This window comes from Microcebus murinus, chromosome 5 (genome assembly GCF_040939455.1).
Source record: "Microcebus murinus isolate Inina chromosome 5, M.murinus_Inina_mat1.0, whole genome shotgun sequence".
Taxonomy (NCBI): Eukaryota; Metazoa; Chordata; class Mammalia; order Primates; family Cheirogaleidae; genus Microcebus; species Microcebus murinus.
The window spans coordinates 86,510,408-86,537,799 of NC_134108.1; the positions used below are offsets into that span (position 1 = coordinate 86,510,408).

Sequence of the window (27,392 nt, forward strand, 5' to 3'; positions counted from 1 at the left end):
TTACACAGACCAACCCTCTAGCTATTGGCCAGAACCCAGTAGATCAGTTATCCAAGAATAATCTTGGTGCTTTCTTCTTAAGTAACCTATATTGATTAGTAAAGTCTCCCAAAGATAATTCACTATCAGGAAAATTTTGTATGAGTCACTGGAAAACCTGGACTTTCCCCAAATTCTACCTCAAAATGAACAATAGAAGAAATGTTCGGCAGATAATTAAGTTATGATAGATACTACTTACTGCATCAGAGTCCTTTGTGGTCCTATTTGTGGCTTCTATCTGCTTTCATAGGCAGACCCACTCATATCAAAAAGGTCAGAACTTTTAGTACCCTACATAAACTATAAAAACTTAATGAGCAAAAATTATCATAATTCAGCAACAAAAGGAATTAACTATCTATGCATTGTTTCAAAAAGTGCAATCCATTTAAAACAGATCTTTACTTATATAGTCTATGAAAGTAGATCCATCCTTTATCTAAGACCCTGGGACACTGGAATTCTTGCCCACACAGCTTTGAGGTATTAGAATTTCAAACCAGTGAAACAAATGGGAGGAGCCAGCTTATGTGTGGCACTTCAAGCAGGGTATTTTGAAAACAAAAAAGGCAAGGTCTCAAATAAAATCGGGAATATAGTATTTTGATCTAATTAGTACTATGCTGTAAAGCTATATTTTTGGAATTTTTGTGGTTCCAAAAGTGCTGAAATTTTTCATGTAATCTGAAGTGCCTTAATAAGAAAGTTTACTTTCTAATTTATAAACATAGTACCAAGCAAGACCAATGTTGAATCCTCTTGAAGTGGATGTTAGGGTACATAATACAGATCTCTACCCCTACCCCTTTCTGAATGGAGGTATTCACTCCCTCAGCCACTGGGAATAATGCCTGCAGGGAGCTCAAAAATATGTCCCTCACCAGAACTGAAAGGAACTACCTTGGCCAAGGTTCCCCCTCCTCCCCAGTGACAGCCTGAATCCAAACGCTGTGTGATGTGAAGGTGATGGGGAGGAGGCAGAGGAGGGAGGGAGTGGTTGCCCTGAAGGCTGGACACCTTGCCTCAATCTGAAATATTAATAACTTTGAGAGGTCATCCTTGCTCCAGAACTTTCTGTGAAATAAGCTACTAACTTCTCCCTCCTGCTGCCTTCACCCTCTCACAGGTGTTGCTTCCAAGAGCACTCCCCAATAAACCTCCCATACACAAACTTCCATCCCAGAGTCTGTTTCCTAGGAAAACTACCCAAGACAAAAGGACACAGGAACCACCTTAAAGGGGCTTCAACTGGCCAAATCAGGGAGTTATGATAATAACAGATTAAAACCTATTGAATAAAAATAATGAACCCATACTGATAGAAAGAAAGAAAGGAAAGATGAGAGGGAAAGAGGGAGGGAGGGAGGAAGGAAAGGAAGGAGGGAGAAAATAAAGCAAAGTTCTTCCATACATTTATTAGTGGAATTCAACTAATAAATGTAAAAGTCATGTTGTACATAAAGAATCAATTGTGACAACCATCTATCAATGAAGCTTAATGCTTCTGGTGGGTGGGGGCTAGCTGAGGATCAGGATATTGATGTAATCTTGGATCCCTTTCACATGAAATACAAATTAATTACAAAGGGGAAAATGGAGAATTTAAAGTGAAGAAACCTGGCAAACACAAATATGAGCAGATAATCAAGGTTAATATTACCAGTAGTGAGATAGGTCTACATTATATACCTCTTGATGTGCACAGCATCATTTCTGCAAAGATTACATGATTCGAATTTGGTCGTGCAGAAACACCAGATGGATCTAAGTTGAGGGCCATTCTACAGAATGTACGGTCTCAAAAATTGTCACAATATGGAAAACAGATAAGATAGAGAACTATTCCAGATTGAAGGAATCCTAATAGACATGACAACTGAATGTAACACACATTCCTAAAGGATACCCTAAACCAGAAAGGGAAAAAAAGTTTGACCAGTTGATGAAATTTGAAGCAGGCCTCTGAGTTGGATTATAGTGTTACACCAATGTTGATTTCCTGATTTGAAGGAATATCCTTATTTGGGGTAAGTATCTACTGGAATATTTAGTAGTTATGGGACATTGCATCTGTAGCAAAAAGGTTTGGGGAGAAAAATCTAATGATAGAGTATACATGATACACAGAGAAAGAGAGAGACAAAGAAAGAGAGGGAGACAGATACAAAAAGAAGAAAATGCAATAAAATAGGAACAATTGGAGAGTCTAGGTGAAAGAGAGTTTTTATTATGGCAGCTTTTCTATTAAAAAATTGTTTCAAAGTAAAAATTATTAGAAATTATTTTCTATTCTCCTTACACTCTTATAAGCACTTTCAACACTCTAGCTGGCATTGTTTTCATTGGATTAAATGATCTCTTGGAACACCTCAAAAATAAGCTCAGACTCAGCAAACATGGTATAGACCAAAAAACCAAAACAAAAATCTCAAAGGTACAGATTAAACTGATCATGACAAGGTCTAATGCTACCTGTTACTGATGAACAGGCAGGGTTAGCATGTTTTTCCTCTGAATCTGTGCCCTGTGCAAATCTGTAAATGTATATATAATATTTAACCCTCTGGTATTTATTGAGGTTTGTTTTATGGCCCCCTATGTAGTAAATATTTGTAAACTTTTTATGTTTTTAATAAGAATCTGTATTGGGAAGGTCAAGTGTTACGTTCTATATGTCTATGATTTTAAACTTGATTGTGTTGTTTAAATATTCTATATCCCTTACTGATCTCTGCTGATCTATCAGTTACTAAATTTCAAATCATACATTAGGTCAGGTGTGGTGGCTCACGCCTGTAATCCTAGCACTCTGGGAGGTCGAGGCAGGAGGATCGCTCAAGGTCAGGAGTTTGAGACCAGCCTGATCAAGAGCGAGACCCTATCTCTACTATAAATAGAAATTAATTGGCCAACTAAAAATATACAGAAAAAAATTAGCTGACCATTGTAACACATGCCTGTAGTCCCAGCTATATGGGAGGCTGAGGCAGTAGGATCGCTTGAGCCCAGGAGTTGGAAGTTGCTGTGAGCTAGGATGATGGCACTCCAGCCCACAAAAAATATAGTCATCTGATCTTTGACACAAGAAAAAGGGAATACAATGGAGAAAGGATAATCTTTTCAACAAATGATGGTGGAGACTTGGACATCCACCTGCAAAAAAAAAAAAAAATCTAGACATAGATCTTACATCCTCACAAAATTAACTCAAACTGGATCAGAACCTAAATGTAAAATGCAAAACTATGAAACTCCTAGAAGAAAATATAGGAGAAAAATCTAGATGACTTTGATTTTGGTGATAAATTTGTATATACAATACCAAAGGCAGGATCCATGAAATAATTTATAAATTCATTAAAATTTAAAACTTCTCTGCAAAAGACACTTTTAAGAGAGTGAGAATACAAGCCACAGAGTGGAAGAAAATATTTGCAAAAGATCTATCTAATAGAAGACTGTTATCCAAAATATACATTGAGGTCTGAACAAAGAACTCACCAAACAAGATATTCAGATGGCAAATAAGCATATGAAGATGTTCAATGTCATACATCATTAGAGAATTGCAAATTAAACAGTAAGATACCACTAGACACCTTTTAGTACAGCTAAAATCCAAAACACGTACCACCAAAAGCTGGTGGAGATGTGGAATATCAAGAACTCTCATTCATTACTGATGGGAATATAAAATGGTACAACCATTTTGGAAGACAATTGGGCAGTTTCTTACAAAACTAAACATACTCTTACCATATGATCCATTGTGTTTCTTGGTATTTGCCCAAATGAATTGAAAACTAGTGTCCATAATATATGAAACAACCATGTGATATTCTGGAAAAGGCAAAACTATGGAGACAGTGAAAAGATTAGTCAGTAGTTGTCAGGGGGAAGAGAGAGTCAAATAAGAGAGAATTTTTAAGGCAATAAAACTATTGTTATGATACTGAATAGTAGACACATGTCATAATACATTTGACAAAATCCATAGAACGTATACTATCAGTAATGAACCCTGTGTAAATGATGGACTTTGGGTGCTAATGAGGTGCTAATGTAGGTTCAATTTTAACAATTCTACCACTCTGGTGGGGAATGTTGATAGTGAAAGAGGCTTCACATGTGTTGAGGCAGGGGGTGTATGGGAACTCTGTACTTTCTACTCAGTTTTGCTGTGAACCTAAAACTGCTCTAAAATAAAAAGTGTGTTTTTAAAAAATACTATAAAATGCATTTAAAAGAAGCAACAGGCCGGGCGCTGTGGCTCACGCCTGTAATCCTAGCTCTTGGGAGGCCGAGGCGGGCGGATTGCTCAAGGTCAGGAGTTCAAAACCAGCCTGAGCAAGAGCGAGACCCCGTCTCTACTATAAATAGAAAGAAATTAATTGGCCAACTGATATATATATAAAAAATTAGCCGGGCATGGTGGTGCATGCCTGTAGTCCCAGCTACCCGGGAGGCTGAGGCAGAAGGATCACTCCAGCCCAGGAGTTTGAGGTTGCTGTGAGCTAGGCTGACGCCATGGCACTCACTCTAGCCTGGGCAACAAAGCGAGACTCTGTCTCAAAAAAAAAACAAAAAAAAAAAAAAAAAAAAACCAGCCTGAACAAGAGCGAGAACCCGTCTCTACTATAAATAGAAAGAAATTAATTGGCCAACTGATATATATAGAAAAAATTAGCTGGGCATGGTGGCGCATGCCTGTAGTCTCAGCTACTCGGGAGGCTGAGGCAGGAGGATCACTTGAGCCCAGGAGTTTGAGGTTGCTGTGAGCTAGGCTGACGCCACGGCACTCACTCTAGCCTGGACAACAAAGCGAGACTCTGTCTCAAAAAAAAAAAAAAAAAAAAAAAAAGAAGCAACAGATAAAATATAATAGCAAAGTTTCACAAAGATTACTGAATGGGCCAGGCGCGGTGGCTCACGCCTGTAATCCTAGTACTCTGGGAGGCCAAGGTGGGAGGATTGCTTGAGGTCAGGAGTTCAAAACCAGCCTGAGCAAGAGTGAGATCCCCGTCTCTAATATAAATACAAAGAAATTAACTGACCAACTAATATATAGAGAAAAAATTAGCCAGGCATGTTGACGTGTGCCTGTAGTCCCAGCTACTGGGGAGGTTGAGGCAGTAGGATTGCTTGAGCCCAGGAGTTTGAGGTTGCTGTGAGCTCTAGCCTGGGCAACAAAGTGAGACTCTGTCTCAAAAAAAAAAAAAAATTTACTAATACTTACAAAACAATTTTAAAAGTACACTCAAGTTTTAAACCATGCTTGCATTCTTAAAATCTAAGTCAGTGTTTATGTAACTATGGTCCAAGGACCCCCGTGTCAGAAACACCTGTGGCATTTATTAAAATTTAGTAACTCCTTGAACTTTTCAATAATTGGACTCATTACAAAAGCCTAAAGTTAATGGGATTAGAACAGACTCACAAAGTTACCAAGGCTCAATGTATTCATGTATTCAACATACTACTCTTGGAAGGTAAACTCCTAAATTTCAAAATTATGTAAGCAGCTTGTTGTATTTATGAGTAATTTTAATCTAGTAGATGACTCAGAGAGTTCTCTGTCTTTCTCTCTCTCAGCGTTATCTATAAGTGATCCATCTTTCAGAAGCAACGAATTATCCTGGATGTCTTTTGCTTCCTTTCATATTCAAAAAAAGACGCATATTCAATTGCAATTTCAGCCTCTTGCTGCAGATGGTATCCTATTTTACACTGCACAACATTTAAAAGCACAATCAGGTAAGACTGGCAAGATCTTTATTTGCAGAACAAAAAACAACCCAATGAATTCCTAATAGTACATTAAGTAATGTGTAGTAGTGTTTAAGTCATCTAGTCTGTAAAATATGTAAACACTTGATGCTTTTATGTTCTATTGTCACTGCAAGTGTATGCTTATGAATTTAGTCTCCCTAAATAGAAATGCTAACAAAATAGCAAGAGGTTTGTTGGAATTAAAGTTAGATAAATCCAAATATAGTATATGCTCAACTTTATGACAATCCCATCAAAAAAGACATTAATGCTATGCATGATAGCCCTTTGTATGAGACAAAATATGCATATAAAGGATTTTTAAAGGGAAGGCATAGCTGATATATTTCATGTAGATTCATACACATTTACAGCTGCAAATATCCTCAAGCTATTCCATCACTCAAATAGTAAGCCTAAGGTTTGCATTCCAAAATAAGTTTATAAAAACATTTTGAACCTTAAAAGGTGCATATTTATCATAAAATATGGAATGAAATATCCAAGTAGAATGCTCCAACTTTAAAAATTAATCTTTTAGGTTTTATTACTTTATACTTGATTTCTATTTTCATAGCTTTCTCCAGAATTCTGACAAAGACATTTGTATATATAGTTACATTTCTATTGCAAAATGTTTTTAAAATTTTACATTTGGCTTTCTTTCATCTTGTTTCTCAGAAAATGAAATTTCGGTATTGAGAAATAATTAAATCGGTTTACTTTGTTTCTCATAATTAACAAAAATGGTGCTCTGATTTTCACACTCTAAGTATTAATAGTTCTCATGTGACTTTCTTCATGTGCTTCTAAATGATAAGAATGTAAGAGAATTAGACCAAACTGGGTCCATCCCAATGCACTGCTGAAATACCTTCAAAATAATTTCAAAGAAAAAAGGTAATTTTAAAGAGAAAAAGATAACATAATTGAGGTATATACCTCAATTGAGGTTTATAAGGTATATATAAAATATACCTTAGAAGAGATTTGTTCTCCTAAGATTTGACAATTGGTTTTAAATTCATGATTAACTGAAATCTCCCTATGGAAATGTTAAATGGGAGAACCATGCCCAAGAAAATTTCTCATTATAGAAATTTTTATAGAGAAAATTTCTATTTATAAACGAAAAGACATTAAAAGACAAACAGCTTCAGTTGTATTGCTCATTTAAAAACTCAAGATAATGTAAGTAGGACTTTTGTATAAATGAGTATAAAGTCAAGATATATTCAGGATTATGACTGGCTGGGCATGCACTTAATATATATTTGTGTTTATGTATATGAACTATTAAGCTTATACACATCAATACACATAGAAGGGCAAGAGCACATCTTAGCATGTTACTCAATGCATGTAGTTTATGACAGTCAAGATTTTCCTTTTTCATATCATTAGACACTTTACAAAGAGAGATTCATTAGTTTCACATCATGATTCACACTGCATTTGATACTTATGTAAGGAAATCATAAAAATTTTGAAATATTAAAAATCTAAGTTTTACAGGCTTAGACCTAGATCAACCTAAAGATAATTATCAGATGAAAGGCATAAGCTTATTTTTTAGTAATCAAGTGATGTAAATAGCTTATTTGAAGTCTGTTTCAAAGGTTGCATAAAATATAGATGACTGTCCTGTACTTTGTGCCTTCTCTAAGAGCTATGTCTGATGTAAACGTCAACCAAGCCTTCATAGCTGATCCCCTGCTAAGTGGAGCTATTTGTAAAAAATACCCACTTAATATACAATGTCAAAATTCACAAATGTAGATATCAGCAGCTGATTAGGTTTTTATACAACACAAAAAATCAAATTCTACATTAACAAAGTTTCTGTATCTCTTTAAAGATTAATAATTTGAGTGCTCTCAAATACTGTAAAATTTAAAACAAAATGGTAATTTAAAAATTATCCTAGATTTTAAACCCCTGATTTTTGAAAGATACTATAAAGAGCTAAGACCCTGGCCCCTATTTATCTCTGCTAAAAATGTAATGTCTTAAAATGATTTTTATATATACAAAAAATTATCAATGTTGTTAAGCACAAATGAATATTGATAACCTGAATTCATCTTTATATATTTATAATCCACCCAGACTAATGTGTACTTAAAAAGCCTAGTCATTGCAACATAAAGTTGAAGCATATTTAAATAAGATACAAATAAGTTAAAATTACCTTTGTTTTCCTTTTCTAGAGAGTATATAAAACCTCCCTAATTTGCTGTTTCTATAGTCTCTTAACAAATGTTGAGTCCTACAAGGTGTCTCTCTGATCTACTAAGAAGCACGGTGGGGATGGCAGAGGATGGGGTAGAAGCAATGGCCAAAGAAAGGTGGGAGGGTGGAGCCCCAGCTGTGGTTAAATGAACATTAAATAGCCGAGGTGAATTCAATGGAATTCATTCCATTTGAGCTCTGTTTCTCACAAGGACTGTTTATTATATTTTCTTACTCTAATGCCAATCTGTACATAACTAGAGAACCATATCCTAATCAACTGAAATAAAAAGGCCAGATGGTTTAAAGACAAAAACTGCTAATACTGCTACAAGAGGAATTTTATCTTCCACAGCCACAGACAGAGAAAATCTCTTTGTTAATTCTTCGTAAGAACATACTAGCACAGTTAAAATAACCCTTCTTTCACAGAAGCTCTTCTTGCTGTCTCTTCTGGTTGGAAACTTGACCAGTGAAATAGATCACAGCTTCACCTTTCCCAATCATTTGTTAGATACTTTTTATTCTCATGTAGTTTTACACTCTTAAGTTGTTTACTACAGAAACACTCTACAACACAAGTAGCAAGAAAAGCTCCTTCCATAATCCTGTGAAAGAGAACTGGTTTGTATTCATTTGCAGGCTACCACTTATATTCAGAGTACTACAAAATTTTTGAACTCAGTATCAATTGTTTCCTTGCTCTAGATTGTTATAGTACAAAAGTTTTAAATAATCCATATTTCTTACATAACCTGAAAGTTTGTAATACTGCTTCTCTTATGGTTAAAATGCTGTTCTATTATAGTTAAAATGCATGTTAGAAATTATTATGAAAATAAACTCAGTTTCTTCCTGTTAGAAAATTTAAAAATAGTTTTCATATCATTAAAGGTAAAATGGTTTTGCTTTCAGACTTAAACTAGCATTTGAGAAATATCCTGAGTCATCTCACTGCATAACCCTAGAAAGATATTTAAATTATTTATTGACCCTCTATTTATGTGCCAGGCACTGTGCTAGGTGCTGAGGATAAGCTGTTTGGCTAAACCTGACACAGACATTGTTCTCATGAAGACTATGAGCTAGTGGATGAGGCAGTAGTTAATCATATATAATGACAGAGGATTATATTTATTAAAAGTTCTCTATGAGGAAAATGATCTAAGCAAGAGAACCATAGTTTGATAGGTATAGAACTGTAGAGCTGTCAAGTCTTCCAGTTGTCCTAGAATGGTCTGGTATGGACCATAAAGGGGAGTAGAAGGAATGAACACTACTTGTGGGAGGGAGGTAAGGAAATACGGCATCCCAGGGGCAGGGCAGGGGGAGGAAGAGGGAAAAGTAGCATAGTGTCAAATATCCCTAAATGAGAAAAGGTCATGTGAAATCTTTGAGGGAGGAGAAAGTGTTACTCTGCTGAAGATGTAAAAGCCCTTTGCTACCCTCTTGAAACAATCTTACACCGAAGAGCTACATTCTTTTCCAAAGCAAGTAGAGTTGCCTTTACTTTTCATCTGCACGGCTCACTGCAACTTCAGATGCTGGATCATATTTGTTCAGATTTGTTCCCACATGACTATATAATCACAGAATAAGATAATACTGTGGCAGAAAATCCAGCAATATTGAAGCACAGAAAAAACAAACAAACAAACAAAAAAAACCTGACCTACTCTGAGAAATCAAGAAAGACTTCTCTGAGGAAGTAGCATTTGATCTGAGACCTGAAGGATGGGTAGAAGTTACCTAGTTGAGGTGGAATGGAGTGGAGTGTTTCTAGAAAACATACACAAAGGCCCTGACAAGGCACATGAAATTCTAACCGGGTCAGTGTCACTGGACTAAAGAAAGGAGGTTTAGGGAGACAGTACATTCCAGGTAAGACTGGAGAGAGGGGAGAGGAGCCAGGAGTTGACACAGAGCCTTTATAGGTATGTGAGTTTAGGTATCTAGTCCAACAACAGTGAATGACATTATAGGGTAACATACGGATCAGGATTTCATTTGAAAAGATCACTTCAGCTTTAGTGTAGATTAGAAAACCAACTGGAAATGAAGAAAAGTGGAGGAGGCAACAGATCAAGCTAGAAATGAGAGTTAAATTTAACTAAGGTGGCAGGAGAAAAGTGGACAGAATCAAGAATTTTTACAATGAGTCAAAATGCTATTAATAAAACTGTTTGAGACCTATTTTGTGATAGATTTAGGTGTTGAGTGAAAAAAGATGGCTCCAAGGATCACATCTAAGTTTTTGGCTTCAAGAACTGGATGGATAAGGGAGTGATATACTGACTTTGGGAAGACTGGAAGAGGCCAGGTTGATGAAAGTTCACACACTGAGATAAGAACTTTAGAGCTTGCAGTGCATATAAAACACTCATATAGACATCTAGAATAGGGAGTTCTGTACTCGTAAATAGAACTTGAAGCCACGAAGCATGGCTGAAACTTAGGAAAGCATGCAATATAAGAAATGTTCATAGCATTACTAAGTGCTCTCTCAATTCTTTCCCCTTGCTTATCTCCCCAATCTCTCTTCAAAACCAAATCAAATGTCTTATTTTTACACATTCACTCTTAACTAGAATCATTTAAGGAAATGATTCTTTTAGTGCCGTAACACTTTCATTGAGAACTGTCTACAACTTGGGAAAATTTATTTGGCCAATTGAGGAACAAAAGAATACAGGATATAATGTGTAATGTATACAAGTATGTTTTGATCTGTAAGTTCAAATAAAATTAACAGAATTGTGCTCCAGATTTGCTGCATTTCAAAGCCAAAACTTACCCCAATTGGCCAGAAAGAACAAAGGCTTTTAATAAAAAACCTTTTACTATTACTAAACTGATTAATATTCTCTTTATTGACAGGTGACTTTTTATGTATCTCTTTAATAAATGGTTTTGTTCAACTTCGCTACAATCTTGGTGACAAAACTATCATTCTAGAAACTCTCCAAAAAGTAATTATCAATGGAAGTACTTGGCATGTGATAAAAGCAGGAAGAGTTGGTGCAGAAGGCTACCTGGATCTGGATGGGATAAATGTAACAGAAAAAGCATGCACTAAAATGAGTTCCCTGGACACAAATACAGACTTCTACATTGGAGGAGTATCATCCTTAAATCTTGTAAATCCCATGGCAATAGCAAATGAACCCATAGGTTTTCAAGGTTGTGTCCGAGAAGTTATTATAAATAATCAAGAATTACAATTAACTGAACTAGGAGCAAAAGGTGGTTCAAATGTAGGTGACTGTGATGGGACAGCCTGTGGATACAACACGTGCAGAAATGGGGGTGAATGTATAGCAAATGGCACAACTTTTTATTGCAGATGTTTGCCACAATGGGCTGGAAATACATGTAACCAGTCTGTGTACTGTTTGAATAATCTTTGTCTCCATCAATCTCTATGTGTACCTGACCAATCATTTTCTTATAGTTGTCTGTGTACTTTGGGTTGGGTGGGAAGGTATTGTGAAAACAAAACTTCATTTTCAACTGCAAAATTTATAGGTAATTCTTACATTAAATACATTGATCCAAACTACAGAATGAGAAACCTTCAGTTCACTACTGCATCCTTAAATTTCAGTACTACTGAAACAGAAGGCCTAATTATATGGATGGGGAAAGCTCAAAATGAAGAAAACGATTTTCTAGCAATTGGTCTCTATAATCAGACCTTGAAAATAGCAGTTAACTTAGGAGAAGGAATCTCTGTGCCTATGAGCTATAGCAATGGCACACTGTGTTGTAACAAATGGCACCATGTACTTATAATTCAAAATCAGACTCTAATCAAGGCCTACCTAGATGACAGTCTAATTCTTTCTGAGGATATTGATCCACAAAAAAAGTTTGTTGCTCTAAATTATAATGGTATTTGTTATCTGGGGGGGTTTGAATATGGTCGAAAGGTAAATATTGTTACTCAAGAGATTTTTAAAAGAAATTTTGTTGGCAAGATTAAAGATGTTGTATTTTTTCAAGATAAAAAGAAAATTGAATTAGTTAAATCAGAAGGATACAATGTTTATGATGGAGATGAACAAAATTAGATTACATAAGTTAATATTGGTGATTTTAATACAGAAAATATGAATATAGTTACTTGGACAATTATTTCTTTGGTAAATTATTTACAGGGAATAAGCTGTTTATTATTACCTGAAATAGTCTAAATGCTAGCACATCTTTCTGATACCTGTAAAATGTCACTGAAGAAAAGGTTCTGTTTTCCTACATCTAATTTATCTGTGTATATATGTTGATTCCTATGTTTTAACTCCATCAGTTCATTCAGTGTTTACTCATCTATGAAAGTTTAAAAATAAAATTCAGATGAGAATTAATTAGTGATAAGGGGAAAAGTTATTAAGCAGAGGAAAAATAAAAATTATACAAGGAAATGTAACCATACAACACTATGTGGCTCAGCTACAATCATTTATATGACTACAATATAAAACTTGAATATGGACTTAAACCAAAAATTATTGCATGTTGGAAGGGAGAGAATGAGGGCAGGTGAGAGTGGGCTGATAAGAGCTAAATTCTTATCTTTCATAGTAAGATATCAATAGATAATACTGTATTTGTAACTTAAAATGTTGCACATGCATGTCACAAACGGGAAGGCAAATATCCCAAGAAATGTCTAAAAGGATTAAAAGTGGTTGCCTCTGGAGAAAACAGTGCAGAGAACTGTTGCTTTTTGTTTATAAACCTCGTAGAACTATTTGACTTCTTAAACCAGGTACTTACATAAGTGATCAAAAAATAAATTTCATTTATGTTTAACTGTTGTCAAGTCTACAGATCACAGAATTAGCCATAAAACAGGTTCTAAACACCATTGAAAATTACCATCCTTATATGCACTGCTGAAAGTATAAATTGAAAAGCATATATTTTGCCCAAACATCAGTTGTTGATATAATTGTGAGTAGCATTTTACCTGCTACTCCATCACTGCAGACTGGATAGTAGTTATTGCTGTTGTTCCTTAGCACTTTTAGACTTTGATATTTATAATTTTGCCACCACAAAAGCAACAGACAACATATTACTTTGAGCACTAACAGGTAGAACAGGTCATGTGAAGTGAAAAAAATCTTAGTAATAAGCAGCATGTGGAGTTTAAAAGGAAAAATATATAATTATCCATCAAGTAAATGAAGAAAAGAATTCACAAAGATAAGGACTGAGGAACACAAAGTTAACGTTTGTGCAGATTCTGGTCTATACAAAGGAACTAGGTAAGTAATTTATCATTTGAAACGTATTCGATTTTTAAATTATTTTAGCCACTCTAATCCAATCAGAAAGCTATAGACATTCTTGGAAGGATTTAGGACCAAAGTTTAAGAACTGTGGCACCATTAATAGGGCACAAATGGCTCCCAGACTTTTCCTATTGACACTAGAAGTGTGAGTGCAGAATATAACCTAAGGCAGAATTTCAGAATATCTACATGTTGATTCAAAGGTTTGTTTTTTAATAGAAACCACTCACAACTTCATCCAAAATTTGCTGAAAAACTTTGACCTAAACTTAGGTCAAAGTTTTAGCCCATAGCATTACATATAACTTTGGAGATACTGAGATTATAAGGACAAATGCTCTAAAGAAAACTTTTTTGGCAGCTGGTAATCAAATCTAACTTTTAAAAATATATACTTTATGTATCAAAGCCAAGAAAGCTATTCTAAGGAAGTTTACAAAGTCTTCTAAGAAACTCTGCCAGATCTGCATTCCCATATTAGGCCATATGTTCTTTCATAATATACTGTGACTTTTCTTTAAAGCAGAGCTTCCCAGAGCGTGATACAAGGACCCTTGAGGATCCCTGAGATCGCTTCAGGAGATCCAGAGTCCTCCCTTTCCCAATGACAATTCTGTATGAAGCCAAATTTTCTTCAAAATTTCAAACAAAATGACATATTATGAAACACCAAACGCAGAAGCTGATAAGACAATCCAGCTGTCTTAAGTCAGATATTAGAAATATGTAAAATGAAAACAGTGACACTCTTTTTACTAAATTTAGTTTGGAAGTCATTGTTCATGTTATATTAACATATAATGGGATTATTAAATTAACAAATATTTTATCACTTTAATTTCTAATATGCTAAATAATGATACAACCCATATAAAACAAAAGCTCTTTGGTGTTCTCAAGTTTTAAGAGTATAAAGGGTCTTGAAACCAAAAAGTTTCAGAATTGCTGCATTAGTTTCCTCTCACAGTCACAATTTTAAATTCAGATGTTATCATTTGTTTCCTATGCTATTCTGCAAGCCACACGAAATTGGAACTTTCCAATGTTGCTCACGATTGACTTTCAAGAAGCAAATGCAGAATATTGTGCCTGCAGGATAGGCACATGATATTTAACTGTTACATACAGATTCTCCTATAAGTCAAAATGACTTGAGAATATTATTTTCACCTTAAAACCCTGCAAAAAATTTCATGACAAATTAGCATTACTCCTGTTTCCTGTTTTTCCCTAGTGATGATAGTATTGAAGATTTCCCACGTGAATGCTTTTCCAGCACAAAAAATCGACTGATACAGAATTTTATAGGAATGTTGTAATACTTCTAGAAGTGTTCAATGTAAACTTGAGAATATTTTTAAAAATAAGGTGAAATATGTAATACGTAAACCAAGGGATGGCAATATAATTTACTTTTTGAAAGACTCCTTTTAAAGAATAAATTCCTGGGGGAAAAATCATTACTTTTGGGGAAAAGTATTCTCTTAAAAAGAGCATTTTTAAAAGGCAGCTTGGGCTGACATACAGGCACATACACACATACTGATTTCATGAAAAAGGTATTTCGTATATCGTGTTTCCCCCAAAATAAGACAGGGTCTTATATTTATTTTTCCTCAAGAAGACACCCTAGGGCTTATTTTCAGGGGATGTGTGATTGTTTTTAAGTACAGTACAACAATCTACATTTATTCAAATATAATTAAGTCGTCTTCTTCTGGAACATCATAACTCTCCAAACGCTGAATTCCATCCTGAATTTCTTGCGACTCTATTTTCTTTAGAACCATTGGTCCCAATCTTTCATGTCGAGCAATAGAGCTCTCACGGGGCAGATGAGAAGGGGCTGCTCGTCTTCTTTATAGCTCCACGACGAAATGCATGGGTTGCGCAGCTATGCTGCATAACCATGCCCATCACTAGGTCTTATTTTCGGGGTAGGGCTTATATTGTGCAAATGCTTAGAAATCCTGGTAGGGCTTATTTTATGGGTAGGTCTTATTTTCTGGGAAACATGGTACATAGAACTCACCTTTAAGTATTTATGCTGGAGTTTCCCCTATGACTCTGTTCTGCATCTATCTGTAAGATGAAACTTACAGAGTGGACTCAACTTTTCAGAACACTTCTAGTTATTGATCTAATATTTCTTTTTCAACTCCACCACTACTTTCTTGCTGCTCTACATGTGAATGACTAAAATTCCTTATGAAACAGAAATCAAAGAATCAGGGTGTTTGGCAACCCTTTAAAAAGCAGTAACCCATTTTATTCACAGTTCGCTTTGGGAGACAGAAATCAATGTTGATTAGTTATATAGTTCTTAGCAATTATTAATAAGTGGCAACCTGAGTACTGTTTTCGAGGGATCTAAGATGAGTACAGTACAACTGGTATATCCAAATGTTAAAACTAAATATTTGTTTTACTAAGATCTATTCATTACCAAGCTGTCATAATGCATTTAAATGTGATGTATCCATTTCTTTAAAAACACAGCTATTATTAAAAACTTAGGAATAACTGAGTGTAAGCTTACCTGTTACCAAGTAGTCTTATATGTTAATACACATACAAAAACAAATATGTTAACACCCAAGGGGCTTCTCACTCCATTTTCTTCTTCATTGGTGGTATTATTTTTCTTAAAAACTTAACATATGTTTAATACAGCCTTAGATACTCTATAATTCCAAAAATATAAGATTATCACACTAAGCTACAATAAGTGAGTCAAGTGCTGTGGTAGGTAGAATAATGGCCCCTGGATACACCTATAAGTATGTCAGGTTACACGGCAAAGGGGAATAACAGTCACAGATGGAATTCAAGTTGCTAATCAGTAGACCTTAAAATAGGACGATTATCCTGGACTATCTGGGTGGGCCCAATATAATCACAAGAGTCCTTAGAAGTGGAAGAGGTAATCAGAAGAGTGTCAGAGATAGAAAAAGGCTGGGTCCCACATAGCTTTACAAATAAAGGAAGGGACCATGAGCCAAGGAAAGTGGGTGGCCTCGGGAAGCTATAACTAAGGCAAAGATATGGATTCTCCCCTAAAGCATCCAGAAAAGGAATGCACCCTGCTGAGACTCTTGATCTTACCCAGTGAGATCCACATCAGAATTCTGATCTACAAAACTGCAAAATCATAAATTTGTTGTTTTAAGCCACTAAGTTTGTAGTAATTCGTCACACCTGCAGCAGAAAACAAGACTAGAAATTATGATTTGTGATTAACATAAACTGAAAATATGTACAAAAGAACCCACAGTTTTGGGGTTACATCATCTTGCTCACTTTGGGAACCTGGCTTGCTCAGTGAAGGGTTTCAGACAGGCCCTGGAATGGGGGAAAAGAGGGCTATGATAGGTGTATACATTAATCAGGCTTTTGCTCCTCTTTCCTGTTCTCAATTCTCAGAGCACAATACCCAACCACGTGGACACTGGAGAAAAGTAGAACTGAGGCAGTATTCCAGCTCTCACAGCAGTCTAACCTGGGCAAGTTTTTCAACTTTCTAGTTTCCTCAGCTCTGTAACAAATCTTTACCTTTCAGAGCTGACCAAGGTTTATATAAAGTGCTCAATACAAGGGGTGGCCTATAGAAGGCTCATGGAGGCTCTCTTATTATCACAAAAATCACAAGGGGTAACTTTACAGGTATGGAGAAGCCCTGGTACATTTTTACTTAATGTACAAGCTGTCTTAAGATGGTTCTAGACTTTCTAAAGTGTCAATTTTTTTTTGAAAGAGCAAGTTTTCCTTAAAACAGGAAAAAACTGCAGGATGAAATTCAAATAATTTACTAGTTTGTGTAAGGCTGGCTATAGGTGGGACTTAAAGACAGAAAGGCTTTCGATCAATAACTCATTGTAAACTTTTATCTTTTTCCCTTTTTTTTCTCAAGAAGAAAACCTCAAAAAGTTAATGTGGCCGTACGTTCCCTACTCTCCACAATATTTCAGTCAATCAGGGGTTAAAAGATCTGGTTTTAACTTTAGTAGCCCTGCAATCCTAGGAGATAGTCATCACTAACCGGTGGCTATATGTACCTTTCCTACTTAAAACATGTATCAAGATTCAGTAACAAATGAAGAAAGAATTTTAGAGTAAGCATCACAATAATATGTGTAAGAAATTATTAGCTAAAAGGTGATCAAAATGTGACTTGAAGGCCTTCTTTCATTTGATAACCCATTCTTTTTCCTTTGTACCTTACAAAATAAACCTAGTGTGTGGCAACCCCTCAACTAAGTAAATCAGTAAAAGCAGACTTACTACTGACAACATCACATTTGAAATTTAAAAAACTGATGTTTTTGGGTTTTTTTAATCTGTAAAACTTTGACAGCAATTTCTTCATAATGGTGCAAAAATGGCTGACCGACCTTTGGTTTTGTTTTATTTTGTTTGGGGACTTTGTTTTTTAGCAAGTTAATTTTCAAAAGAAAAGTAAACCAAAGTTCAACAGACTTCTGAGAATTTTCATGATGATAAATTTCAGAGGATAAGGATGGGACGTAAAAGTGCTGCAAGTCATTGCAAATTAGACAAAATGTTTGGTTCTGAATTTCCTCTTCTCTCTAGCAAAAAAATAAGACTCAGTTTCAAAACCTATTTTTAACTCTAATCTCTAGACTCTTCAGGAAAACAAATTTAATCTTAATTTTGTGGCATTATTTATATTTTTCTTCATTAATACGCATAAGTACTGGTTTCTCTTTTCTTTTGTTTTTGGTCTCAAGTGTCAGCATCTTTTGGTAGCTATTGCTTTAGATTATAGCCAGTGATACAGTATGCGTTTTACAGTACAAATAAATTTAGATTTGGATTAATAACAACCCTCCATGTTTTCTATCTCAAGTCAAACTGGTATATGAAACTGTAGTTACTGCAAAAATTAGGATAAATTACACATTTCAGAAAAATATTCAAAACACATTTCTCTTAAATAAAAGTTGTGTGGTCTTACAATGATTAGTGGGTCAGTGTACCAAATTTTGATAGTGTACAAGTTTTCAGAAACATACCTATAACATGGGTTACAGCTGCCCAGTGTTTCATTGGTAGTTCTAAATTCTAGTCTCTTCAGAACTATACAATTCATCTCAGCCTAAAATCTAAGATTTTTTTTTAAAGATTATTTTCCCCCCCTCATCTAATGCCTGACATAGATAGCTATGTCTATATGTTCTTGGCTGAATCGGAGAAAAACAATTTCTGAAGGTAATTAAAGCTTTAAAGAAGAAATTCTTTTACTACTGAATTTCAAATCACACACACAAAATAGGTGAGAAATTCTTTTATCATATTTAGAATCAAAATATCCCTTAAAATATTTACATTTTACAGTAAAAAGGATAGCAAAACACAAGATCATGTACAAGCTTAAGTATTCAAGTTTCTGAAGAGCCAAAAATGAAAATGAAAATAATGGCCTACCACAAAGCTGTAGTATATGGTAATAAATGCCTTCAATGAGTGCAGATTAAAGCAATAAATGTACCCCTTGGGCTTCTGATTCTTGGTCAAAAACAGCTCTATTAAATGATCAGCATAATCTGATTATGAAGTTGCTTGGACTTTTGTTGTTCCTCTACAGGTTCTTTAAAAACAGTGCAATTTAAAACAAACTTACAGAGCACACATTACTCTCAAATTAGTCATTATATAAAGGACATTCACTAGAGGCAGTAAATATATTCCATAGTTAACCATATTTACCAATTAAGGAATAAAACTAAAATTTCTAAGCCTTTATTGCATATTAATAAAACAAATCTTTGAATATACAGCAATGTAAAACTTTTAAAAATATTAAATTCCTATTACTAGGGACAGTTGGTATGAAGAAGGGATGATGAGCACTGGCACAGAGTACTCTGCACCAACACACAGAATTTATTGTTCTGCAAACCACCAATAGTAAAAATGTAAAAGATGGCACAATCTTAGCAGGCAATCTTAGAAAGTTTTTAAGATACAACATTTAACAGTTATTTAAATGTAATCTTGAAGCAGCCTGCAAATTTTACCTTTTGCTTTTAGTTCTGTCAGTGTGGTCCCTATCTTTATGGTACCTATCCCTGTCCTTTTCTCCTTCTCTATGTTTACTTTTCTCTCGTTCTTTGTCCTTCTCATAGTCTTCACTTTTAGGTTTATCTGGCTTCTTGTCTACATTCCTACTATCTCTGCTTGTTTTCCCATCTGCTCCCCGATCACCATGTGATAACCGTACCCTCTCTTTATCTTTGTGCCCTTCCTCCCTGTTTTTTCTGTCTCTGTCCTTGTCTTGGCTTCTGTCTCTGCGTCTATGCCTTTCAGATTCTTGCTCCCATTCCTTTTCATGTCGCTCTCTTTTCAAGTGGTGTGAATCACTATAAAATCTCTGGCGGTCCCCTTTACCCCTATTAAATGGCCTATCCAGTTGCTGCTGGTCTTGCCTACCCCAAGGGTCACTATGGCGCCTTTCTGGTCTCCGAATGTCTTTAACCTGGTAAAAATTTTGTGGGCCTATATACCTTGATGCTTGTGAAAGAGGACCCATCATACGCTGTGGTTGGCCTGGAAGATGAACAACAGGTGGCCAGGGAACCATGGGATTTTGAGTAAAGCCAAAGCCTGGTGGGGGAAGTAATGGAGGTGGCAAATGTGGTGGAAATCCAAACATGCTTTGTGGGGGAAAATTAGGAGGCCCTGGAAATGGAAATCCAGAGGGGTTAGACTTGAGATGCTGGAGGTTGGGCTGCTGTGGCCTCATGGGTGAAAAGTTTGTACTTGTTCTGGGGCTGGTGCTTCTGGAAGTAAAGTTGATGTTTTTAGATGGAAATTCTGATTGACATGTGTTTCCAACTTCAAAATGAGATGTTGCTGCTTGTGATCCTCTTCTAAATGGGTGCACAGTTTCAATATTTTGCATTAAAATCTCCTCCTGTAAGGGCTTTGCTTGTTCTGTTTGAGAAGTGTGTATGTTTTCTACTGATGGTGAGTTTTGTACAACTTTTGAATTATCACTCTGTTGAACACATGAGTTTTTCTCTTCAGAAGACAACTTTTCCTCTGCGTTGGTATGTTCTGTTACGTGCTCCTTATTGTGTGATGGGCCAGGCAGGGTCTGTTTTTCTCCATTCTGGCAACTATCTCCATCTTTGCTTTCTGAAGTAGTTACCTGCTGACTTCGTCCTGCTGCTTGCCTAGGATCCCTTTTCAGGTTGATGAACTGTGGGGACCTTGTTGTATTAGCAACAAGGTTTTCGGTGCAATTCACATTACCATCTACATTTCCTTTTCCCACATTGGATGTACATGGAGAACTGCTATTTGAAGTCTGATTATCTTGCAAATTATTCTCTTGATCTTGCAACAGCTGTCTTTTTAATGTTTTCTCTTTACTCTCCACAGTTTCCTCTTGTTTTGACTGAATTGATAAGTTTGTTAAAAATACTTCTGTGGAAACATCTGGTGGTTTACCTCTGAGACTAAGACCTGTCAAGGGTCCTGGAGAAATGGAGGAGGACCCTACTACTGATGTTTCCTCTCCTATTACTACTGAATTACCTGTGGATTCTGAAACATTATCTGCTTTAACATTTTCCTCCTTGGCTTCACCATCAGTTACTTCTGCTTCATCTATTTTCTCTGCTTTCGAGTTGGTTTGCTCATTTAAAAATGGAATTTCTTTAGGAGTGTTTTGTTCTATCACTGACTGAGCCTGGTCATATATTTGACCAGTGGTACCCAAAAGGCTTTGAAGTATATCATCCACAGGAAGAGGTTTATTTGCTAATTCCAGAGTAGAAGGTTGATTTTCCCAGCCAATCAATACACCAGGAAGAAATCTTAAAGGTTTTGGTGGCTCCTGTTTGGTAACTTCCATTAAAGGTTCAACCGCTGTTGGAAGGTCTTCTTGAAGAGTAGGCTGAGGCTTATTTCTCTGCTTGTGTAATACAGTTGTAAAAGAATTAAAAAAGTCATTTTCTTCCTCTGGTGCTTCCTCTGTAGAACCTTCCGTTTTACTTTTTTTATCAGGTGGCAATGCTATCGGTATACTTTCAGAAGCCTCAGCTGTATGACTAGTACTAGCAGTAGCACTATGTTGCCGCTTCAGTTTCTGACGAATAATTAGGCCTAACAACAGATTCGGTCTATGAAGCTCAAGCCCTGTATAAAAATCAAAAACATTAATGAATAATCATTTTCTATCATTACCAAAAAAGGGAAAAATTTTGCATCTAGCTTAGTACAGGTTATTAAATGGATGCCTGGCCCTGTCAAGCCATCTCTAGAGGGCTGGATCCTGAAAAAGCAAGCAGTCAGTCTTTCCACTCTGGTCCCACCTCCCACGTAATTTCAATCTTATCCTGTTATTAAAATGTATACCTACCAGGTCCATCAAAAGGCACAAGAGGGTGTGGAATTTTATCTGCAGCACCCAAAGGAATAAGGTACATATCTTTAACCTGCTTCATGTTGTTAGCAGCTACTCCATAGCGTTTTCTGCTACTGAAGTATGCAAACAGCAAAGTATAAGAAATCTGATCTTCTTCAGTTACTGGTGTAAAGCGAACCACACAAATTTCCTATTCAAGAAAATAACAAATGGTTGTTTAAAATAATAACCTGAAGAATAGCTTGGCTTTAAATACTGTTTCACAATTAGTAATAATCTACTGAACTTTACACAATGATGTTACCAAATAACATGGTTTACCAACTTAAATACAGATGAGAATACTAAAAGGAAATAACTCTTAAGAAAAGATCTTTGCTGATCCATTGATGGATTTTGTTTTCACCTGATGGCTTTCCATAAGAAATTGAGTCCCAAGGTGATTAAGTTTTTCAAGATGACACAACTTGTCAGTGGCAGAAATGATACTAAAACCCCAGTGTTTTGGTATCTATACTATATCCTGATTCCCAGTGCTGTAACTTCCACAGAGGACTTTCTATGTTCTTTGGCACACTGGGAACTAAGAGCAACCAACACTACCACCCTCCTAAGCATTTATACACACAAACACACAAATCTACTTATACTTCAGTTTATAGGAACTGAATTAGGGACTGAAGGGGGATAGGTGAAAAGACCTCAAATACACATAAGATCATATATTTGTAAAGTAATCTGGCTTATTCAGGAAATTTTTACTTGCCTGTGGGTTCCTGGCTTTGTTTCAGATAGAAAAGATAATCACAATTTGGTATTAATTTGGTAGCATTAAGAAACAGATGTTTCCACAAAGGCATACGGTCAAAATGGGAAAGCTAGATTTGATGCAAAGCCTAAAACTGATGGAATCTCCTAAATAAAACATGTGAATGAGCTGAACTATGGCTCTATCTCTTATAAAATGTCTGTTATCTAAACCGCCCACTTTTATGATAAAACAATACTTCCCATTTTTATTATAATGAGAGTAACAACAAATAAATGTAGTAACTTTTTGAATAGTGCTTCAAAGTTTATTTGTATTCTAACACTGTATTACTTTAAATTCTAAAATCCATGTTGGAAAAAAACTATTCTTTTCATCTTAAGATCATCCATTTTGGATCACTCCAAAGAAAAACTACAGACTTCTAGAAAGAGAAGAAAAAAGTAATGCTGATTTCTTCAAGATTTATTTACCAACTGCCTGTAATATGGTAGGTTACTGTAAGATCCCTTGGAGGGAAAATAGCTTCTTCTAATGATTAAATTTCCCTCTGTAGTACTATTTTATGAGTTTAAAAAAAATGATAGGCTGGGTGCAGTGGCTCATGCCTGTAATCCTAGCACCCTGGGAGGTTAAGGTGGGAGGATCACTCAAGGTCAGGAGTTTGAAACCAGCCTGAGCAAGAGCGAGACCCCACCTCTACTAAAAATAGAAAGAAATTAATTAGCTAACTAAAAATATATAGAGAAAAAATTAGCCGGGCATGGTGGCACATGCCTGTAGTCCCAGCTACTTGGGAGGCTAAAGCAGGATTGCTTGAGCCCAGGAGTTTGAGGTTGCTGTGAGCTAGGCTGATGCCATGGCACTCTAGCCCAGGCAATAGAGTGAGACTCTTGTCTCAAAAAAAGAAAGAGAAAAAATAGAGAAAAAGGAAGAAGAGAAATATTGTGATAGAAGGCTATTAATTATCTCTCAATATCTTTTCTCCTCCTTTACTCCTATTCTAATGAGAAGCCCTTAACTTTTAGCTGGGCACATGGCCATCCAATTGAGATTACATTTCTCAGCCTCCCTAGCAGCTATGTAAGGGTATGTGACTAAGTTCTTGCCAATGGAAGCTGATGACTACAATTTCTAGGTCTTGCCCTTTAAACAACTAGACAGGCATTCCTCATTTATTCCCATTTGGTGCTTATGAGTCAGCTTTGATCATATTTGACTGATAAGGGCAACAGTCTTGGAAACAGCAAAAAAAAACAAGAAAGAAGGAGCACGGTCCCTTAATGATCCTCTAGAACCATAGTAACCTAACCACCCTGAACAACTGGCCTACCTAATGAAAGAGAGAAATAAACTTCTGCATTCTTTGAGCCACTATATTTTAGAGTCTCTTTGTTGTTAAGAGCTTAGCTGTGCCCTAATTCACACAAATACCTTTAATTAATTGAAGGAAGGCAAAATTCCAAGGTGAATCTCAGTACTTCAAAACATTTCTTCCAAAACACTGACAAAAGCCTCAAAGAAAACATCCCACAATGGCTGGGGGGAGGGAGGGGAATGCTGGACTGTTTTGAGCCTTAGCAAATGGCTTTAAGTTCAGTTTTTTGAAGTATATTATGTAGATTCAGAATCTGTATTGGCTCCCTTCCCCAGGAGACCTTGCATCCTCACATAAGAACTCTGAGTTGTTTACTCTCTAAACATTTTCTATACTGGTATAGTGAAAAGTTTTCCTCACCTTGGTTCCTGATGCTTTTATTTTTTCCACATAATCCCAAACTGTCTGAGGTGATATTCTGCCACCTACTTGAATACTATCTGGTAGATCCTGTGGTAAAAAATGTAAGTGATCAATATATACAGAATGCTTTTATTAAAATATCCAGAAATTATACAAATTTAGCTCTAATTTGAAATGGTAATAAAAACAAGTAAAAAGATTATGAAAAATGCATCAGAAAACATAATAAAGTACAGAGACAGCAATCAGGCCTTATAATGCAAACTGCAAATGACTGATGCCTAGAATACAGTTATTAAAAAAGAGTCTCCCCTCCAGAAATGATGGTTCAGTTGTGAGGTGACCCTCTAGTAAGGCATTGGAAAAGTTACTGGATTTGATTTGTTTTTAATAAAAGTTGAAATAAAAAATTTAAAAAGAATCTGAGCTCATGGCAGGTCTCAGCAGGAAAGATGGGCACAGGAAACGGAAGCAATGGCAAGCATAGCACATTAAAGATTCAGAAAAAGTACAACACATTTCAGAATATTAAGTAGAGCCTATTCCAACCTTCCCCCCACTTTTTCTCATGGTATAAGCACAAGTATTCCTTAGTAATTAACAGCTGAATTTCAGAGGTTATAAAATTTAATGTAATTACAGGGTATATTTTTTGCACAGAGGACAACACTATAATAATGCAAGGTATTTTATTAAAAGTTCAATCTAAAAATTTAAAAAAAAAAAAAGTTCAATCTTTGGCCCTGCACGGGTGGCTCACGCCTGTAACCCTAGCACTCTGGGAGACCGAGGATGGTGGATCGCTCGAGGTTGGGAGTTAGAGACCAGCCTGAGCAAGAGCAAGACCCAGTTTCTACCAAAAGAAAACAAATACAATCTTTCTGAAAACAAATGACTATGAATAAAATCAGTTAAGAATAATTAAAGATTTATTCAGTATATTCCTATTTTTTTCATGAAAACTGAAGAAAATCATAGAAAGCATTAATATTACAGTTATGTTTATTTATATTATTAATTGCTTTAAATATCTTATTTGGAATTTCAGTCCCAATCAAACTAAAAATAATTACAAAGTAGAGGTGGAATTCTGAAAAGCAACCATATAAAAACTGTGGCTCAGAGAGGAAAATAATAACTTATTTAAAATCAGAAGGATTTCATAGTTAATTTTTCATTGTTAAACTGAATTCTCTATTTAAAAGAAGAATTATTTTCACCATGCACCAAAGACTAAATTTCCCAACAAATTTGTTCAAAAAGAACATCAAGAATCTATTTTATTTTTCTCTTATAAAATTCATGCTTCTAAAATATTATTTACCAAGTGAACTATGTATAAAGTAACAATTGTATTAATCAAAAACATAACTATTAAATGAACTACTCAACATCCGATAAGCAATATACATTGAATAAAACTAATTTCAGCCTAATCTGAAGAAAAGTAAAGCTTATCTTAGCCTTAAAGATAGCAGGCATATAATTTAGAAATACTAAATTTTAGAAATTTAGTATTTTAGAAATTTAGTATTTTAGGCTTTTAGAAATACTAAATTTCTAAAAATATTTTGCTTTTATGGCTAGCATTAGATATGAATATAATAGCAAAATATGATCTCAACATACAGTACATATATACTGATTTTTCTTTCTATACATATGTAAAAATACATTTCCTTTAAAATAGTTCAAAAAATGTTGGCCGGGCGTGGTGGCTCAAGCCTGTAATCCCAGCACTCTGGGAGGCCGAGGCGGGCGGATTACTCGAGGTCAGGAGTTCGAAACCAGCCTGAGCAAGAGCAAGACCCCGTCTCTACTATAAATAGAAAGAAATTAATTGGCCAACTAATATATATATATAAAATTAGCCGGGTGTGGTGGCGCATGCCTGTAGTCCCAGCTACTCGGGAGGCTGAGGCAGCAGGATTGCTTGAGCCCAGGAGTTTGAGGTTGCTGTGAGCTAGGCTGACGCCACGGCACTCATTCTAGGCACTCATTCTAGCCTATGCAACAAAGCGAGACTCTGTCTCAAAAAAAAAAAAAAAAAATGTCATACGTTCTCACTTATCACAATATTATAATGTTGCTGCTGCTTATTTTCAATAAACACTACATAATAGTTTCATCACTACAGCAATTATGGTCACTAATTTCAGACTGTGTCACCTAGCTGTAAAGCTTCAACTCCCAGCCTACAAACACCATAGTCACAGAAATAGGCAAGTAAGAACTATAGTCATGAAGCTGGGAAAACATAAGTAGTAGAGAAATTAGAAGACTTGTTTAACAATGAAAATCTTTTTAATGGACCAAGACTGAAGGCCTTAGTTTGCCAATCTTTTATGTAAGTCTATATTCAAAGAAAAACTTGGATACCCATGCAGATCCTCATTAATTTTTAATTCTCTGACATGGTAAAGCAGTACATCTTGGGAAAAGTACAGGATATGTGGGTTTAAAACTTTCAGAGTACAGTTTTCTACATTTCTAAAGAACTCTGAATTCATAATTCCATTAATTCAACTGTATAAGGATCACAGTTAATAAATAATTTTTGTTACATTATTAACTGTATATCATTTCCCCCACTGCTTTCAGAGTCATATATACCAACCCAGAGACAGAAAGGCAGAAAAATTCATAGTACCTCTGTCAAGTATTCAGGGGAGCCAGATACCGGGTAGGCTTTGGTAACAAATTTTGCCACAGAAGGCATGTTGATAAAACCTTTCCAGATGAAGTTCAATCGAGCCAAGAAGGTAGATTCAACTTCAACAGTTCCAGGCATCTCTGGACTAGAAAATGATATTAAAAAGTTAGCAGCCTAAAGACATGTTCATCAATAAATCCATTTTCTACTTAGTCATTAGTTACTTCTATTTTAACATGTCAAGAAGACCAAAATACATAAAGGCTATTGATAAGGAGTTTACATTTTCATTTTATAAAATTACATTCACATTTACACAACAATGTTTTACAAAGTCATCCTTCTTGGCTGGCCTAGGTAGACTGAAGTCCAGAGAGGTACAAATAACTTTTCTTTACTCATCTATCCCCTGACTTTTTGGACAAGCATAATTAAAGAGAGTTCTAAAGCTGTTTCCCCAAGCATTCAAATCTCTCACTCTAAGCACTCAAAATAAA

At 35.6% G+C, this 27,392-nt stretch overlaps 2 protein-coding genes across 8 annotated transcripts in view; one reads left to right on the forward strand and one right to left on the reverse strand.

Moving 5' to 3' along the window:
* EYS (EGF-like photoreceptor maintenance factor) overlaps nt 1-14,415 on the forward strand; it is a 1,642,296-nt gene extending 1,627,881 nt beyond the window's left edge. The window contains 2 exon segments of the mRNA XM_020287130.2: nt 5,635-5,796; nt 10,921-14,415. Of these exon segments, the coding sequence (XP_020142719.2) occupies nt 5,635-5,796; nt 10,921-12,113 (1,355 nt within the window). The 3' untranslated portion in view covers nt 12,114-14,415.
* A 4,215-nt stretch (nt 14,416-18,630) lies between these two features.
* The window catches only part of PHF3 (PHD finger protein 3), a 91,248-nt gene continuing 82,486 nt past the window's right edge, over nt 18,631-27,392 (reverse strand). For all 7 annotated transcript variants that reach the window (XM_012773868.3, XM_076003246.1, XM_012773866.2 and 4 more), the window contains 4 exons: nt 26,893-27,040; nt 24,240-24,329; nt 21,727-21,922; nt 18,631-21,503 (listed from right to left, as the gene is read on the reverse strand). In XM_012773868.3, the coding sequence (XP_012629322.2) occupies nt 19,375-21,503; nt 21,727-21,922; nt 24,240-24,329; nt 26,893-27,040 (2,563 nt within the window). In that variant the 3' untranslated portion in view covers nt 18,631-19,374. The remainder of the gene's footprint in view (nt 21,504-21,726; nt 21,923-24,239; nt 24,330-26,892; nt 27,041-27,392) is intronic.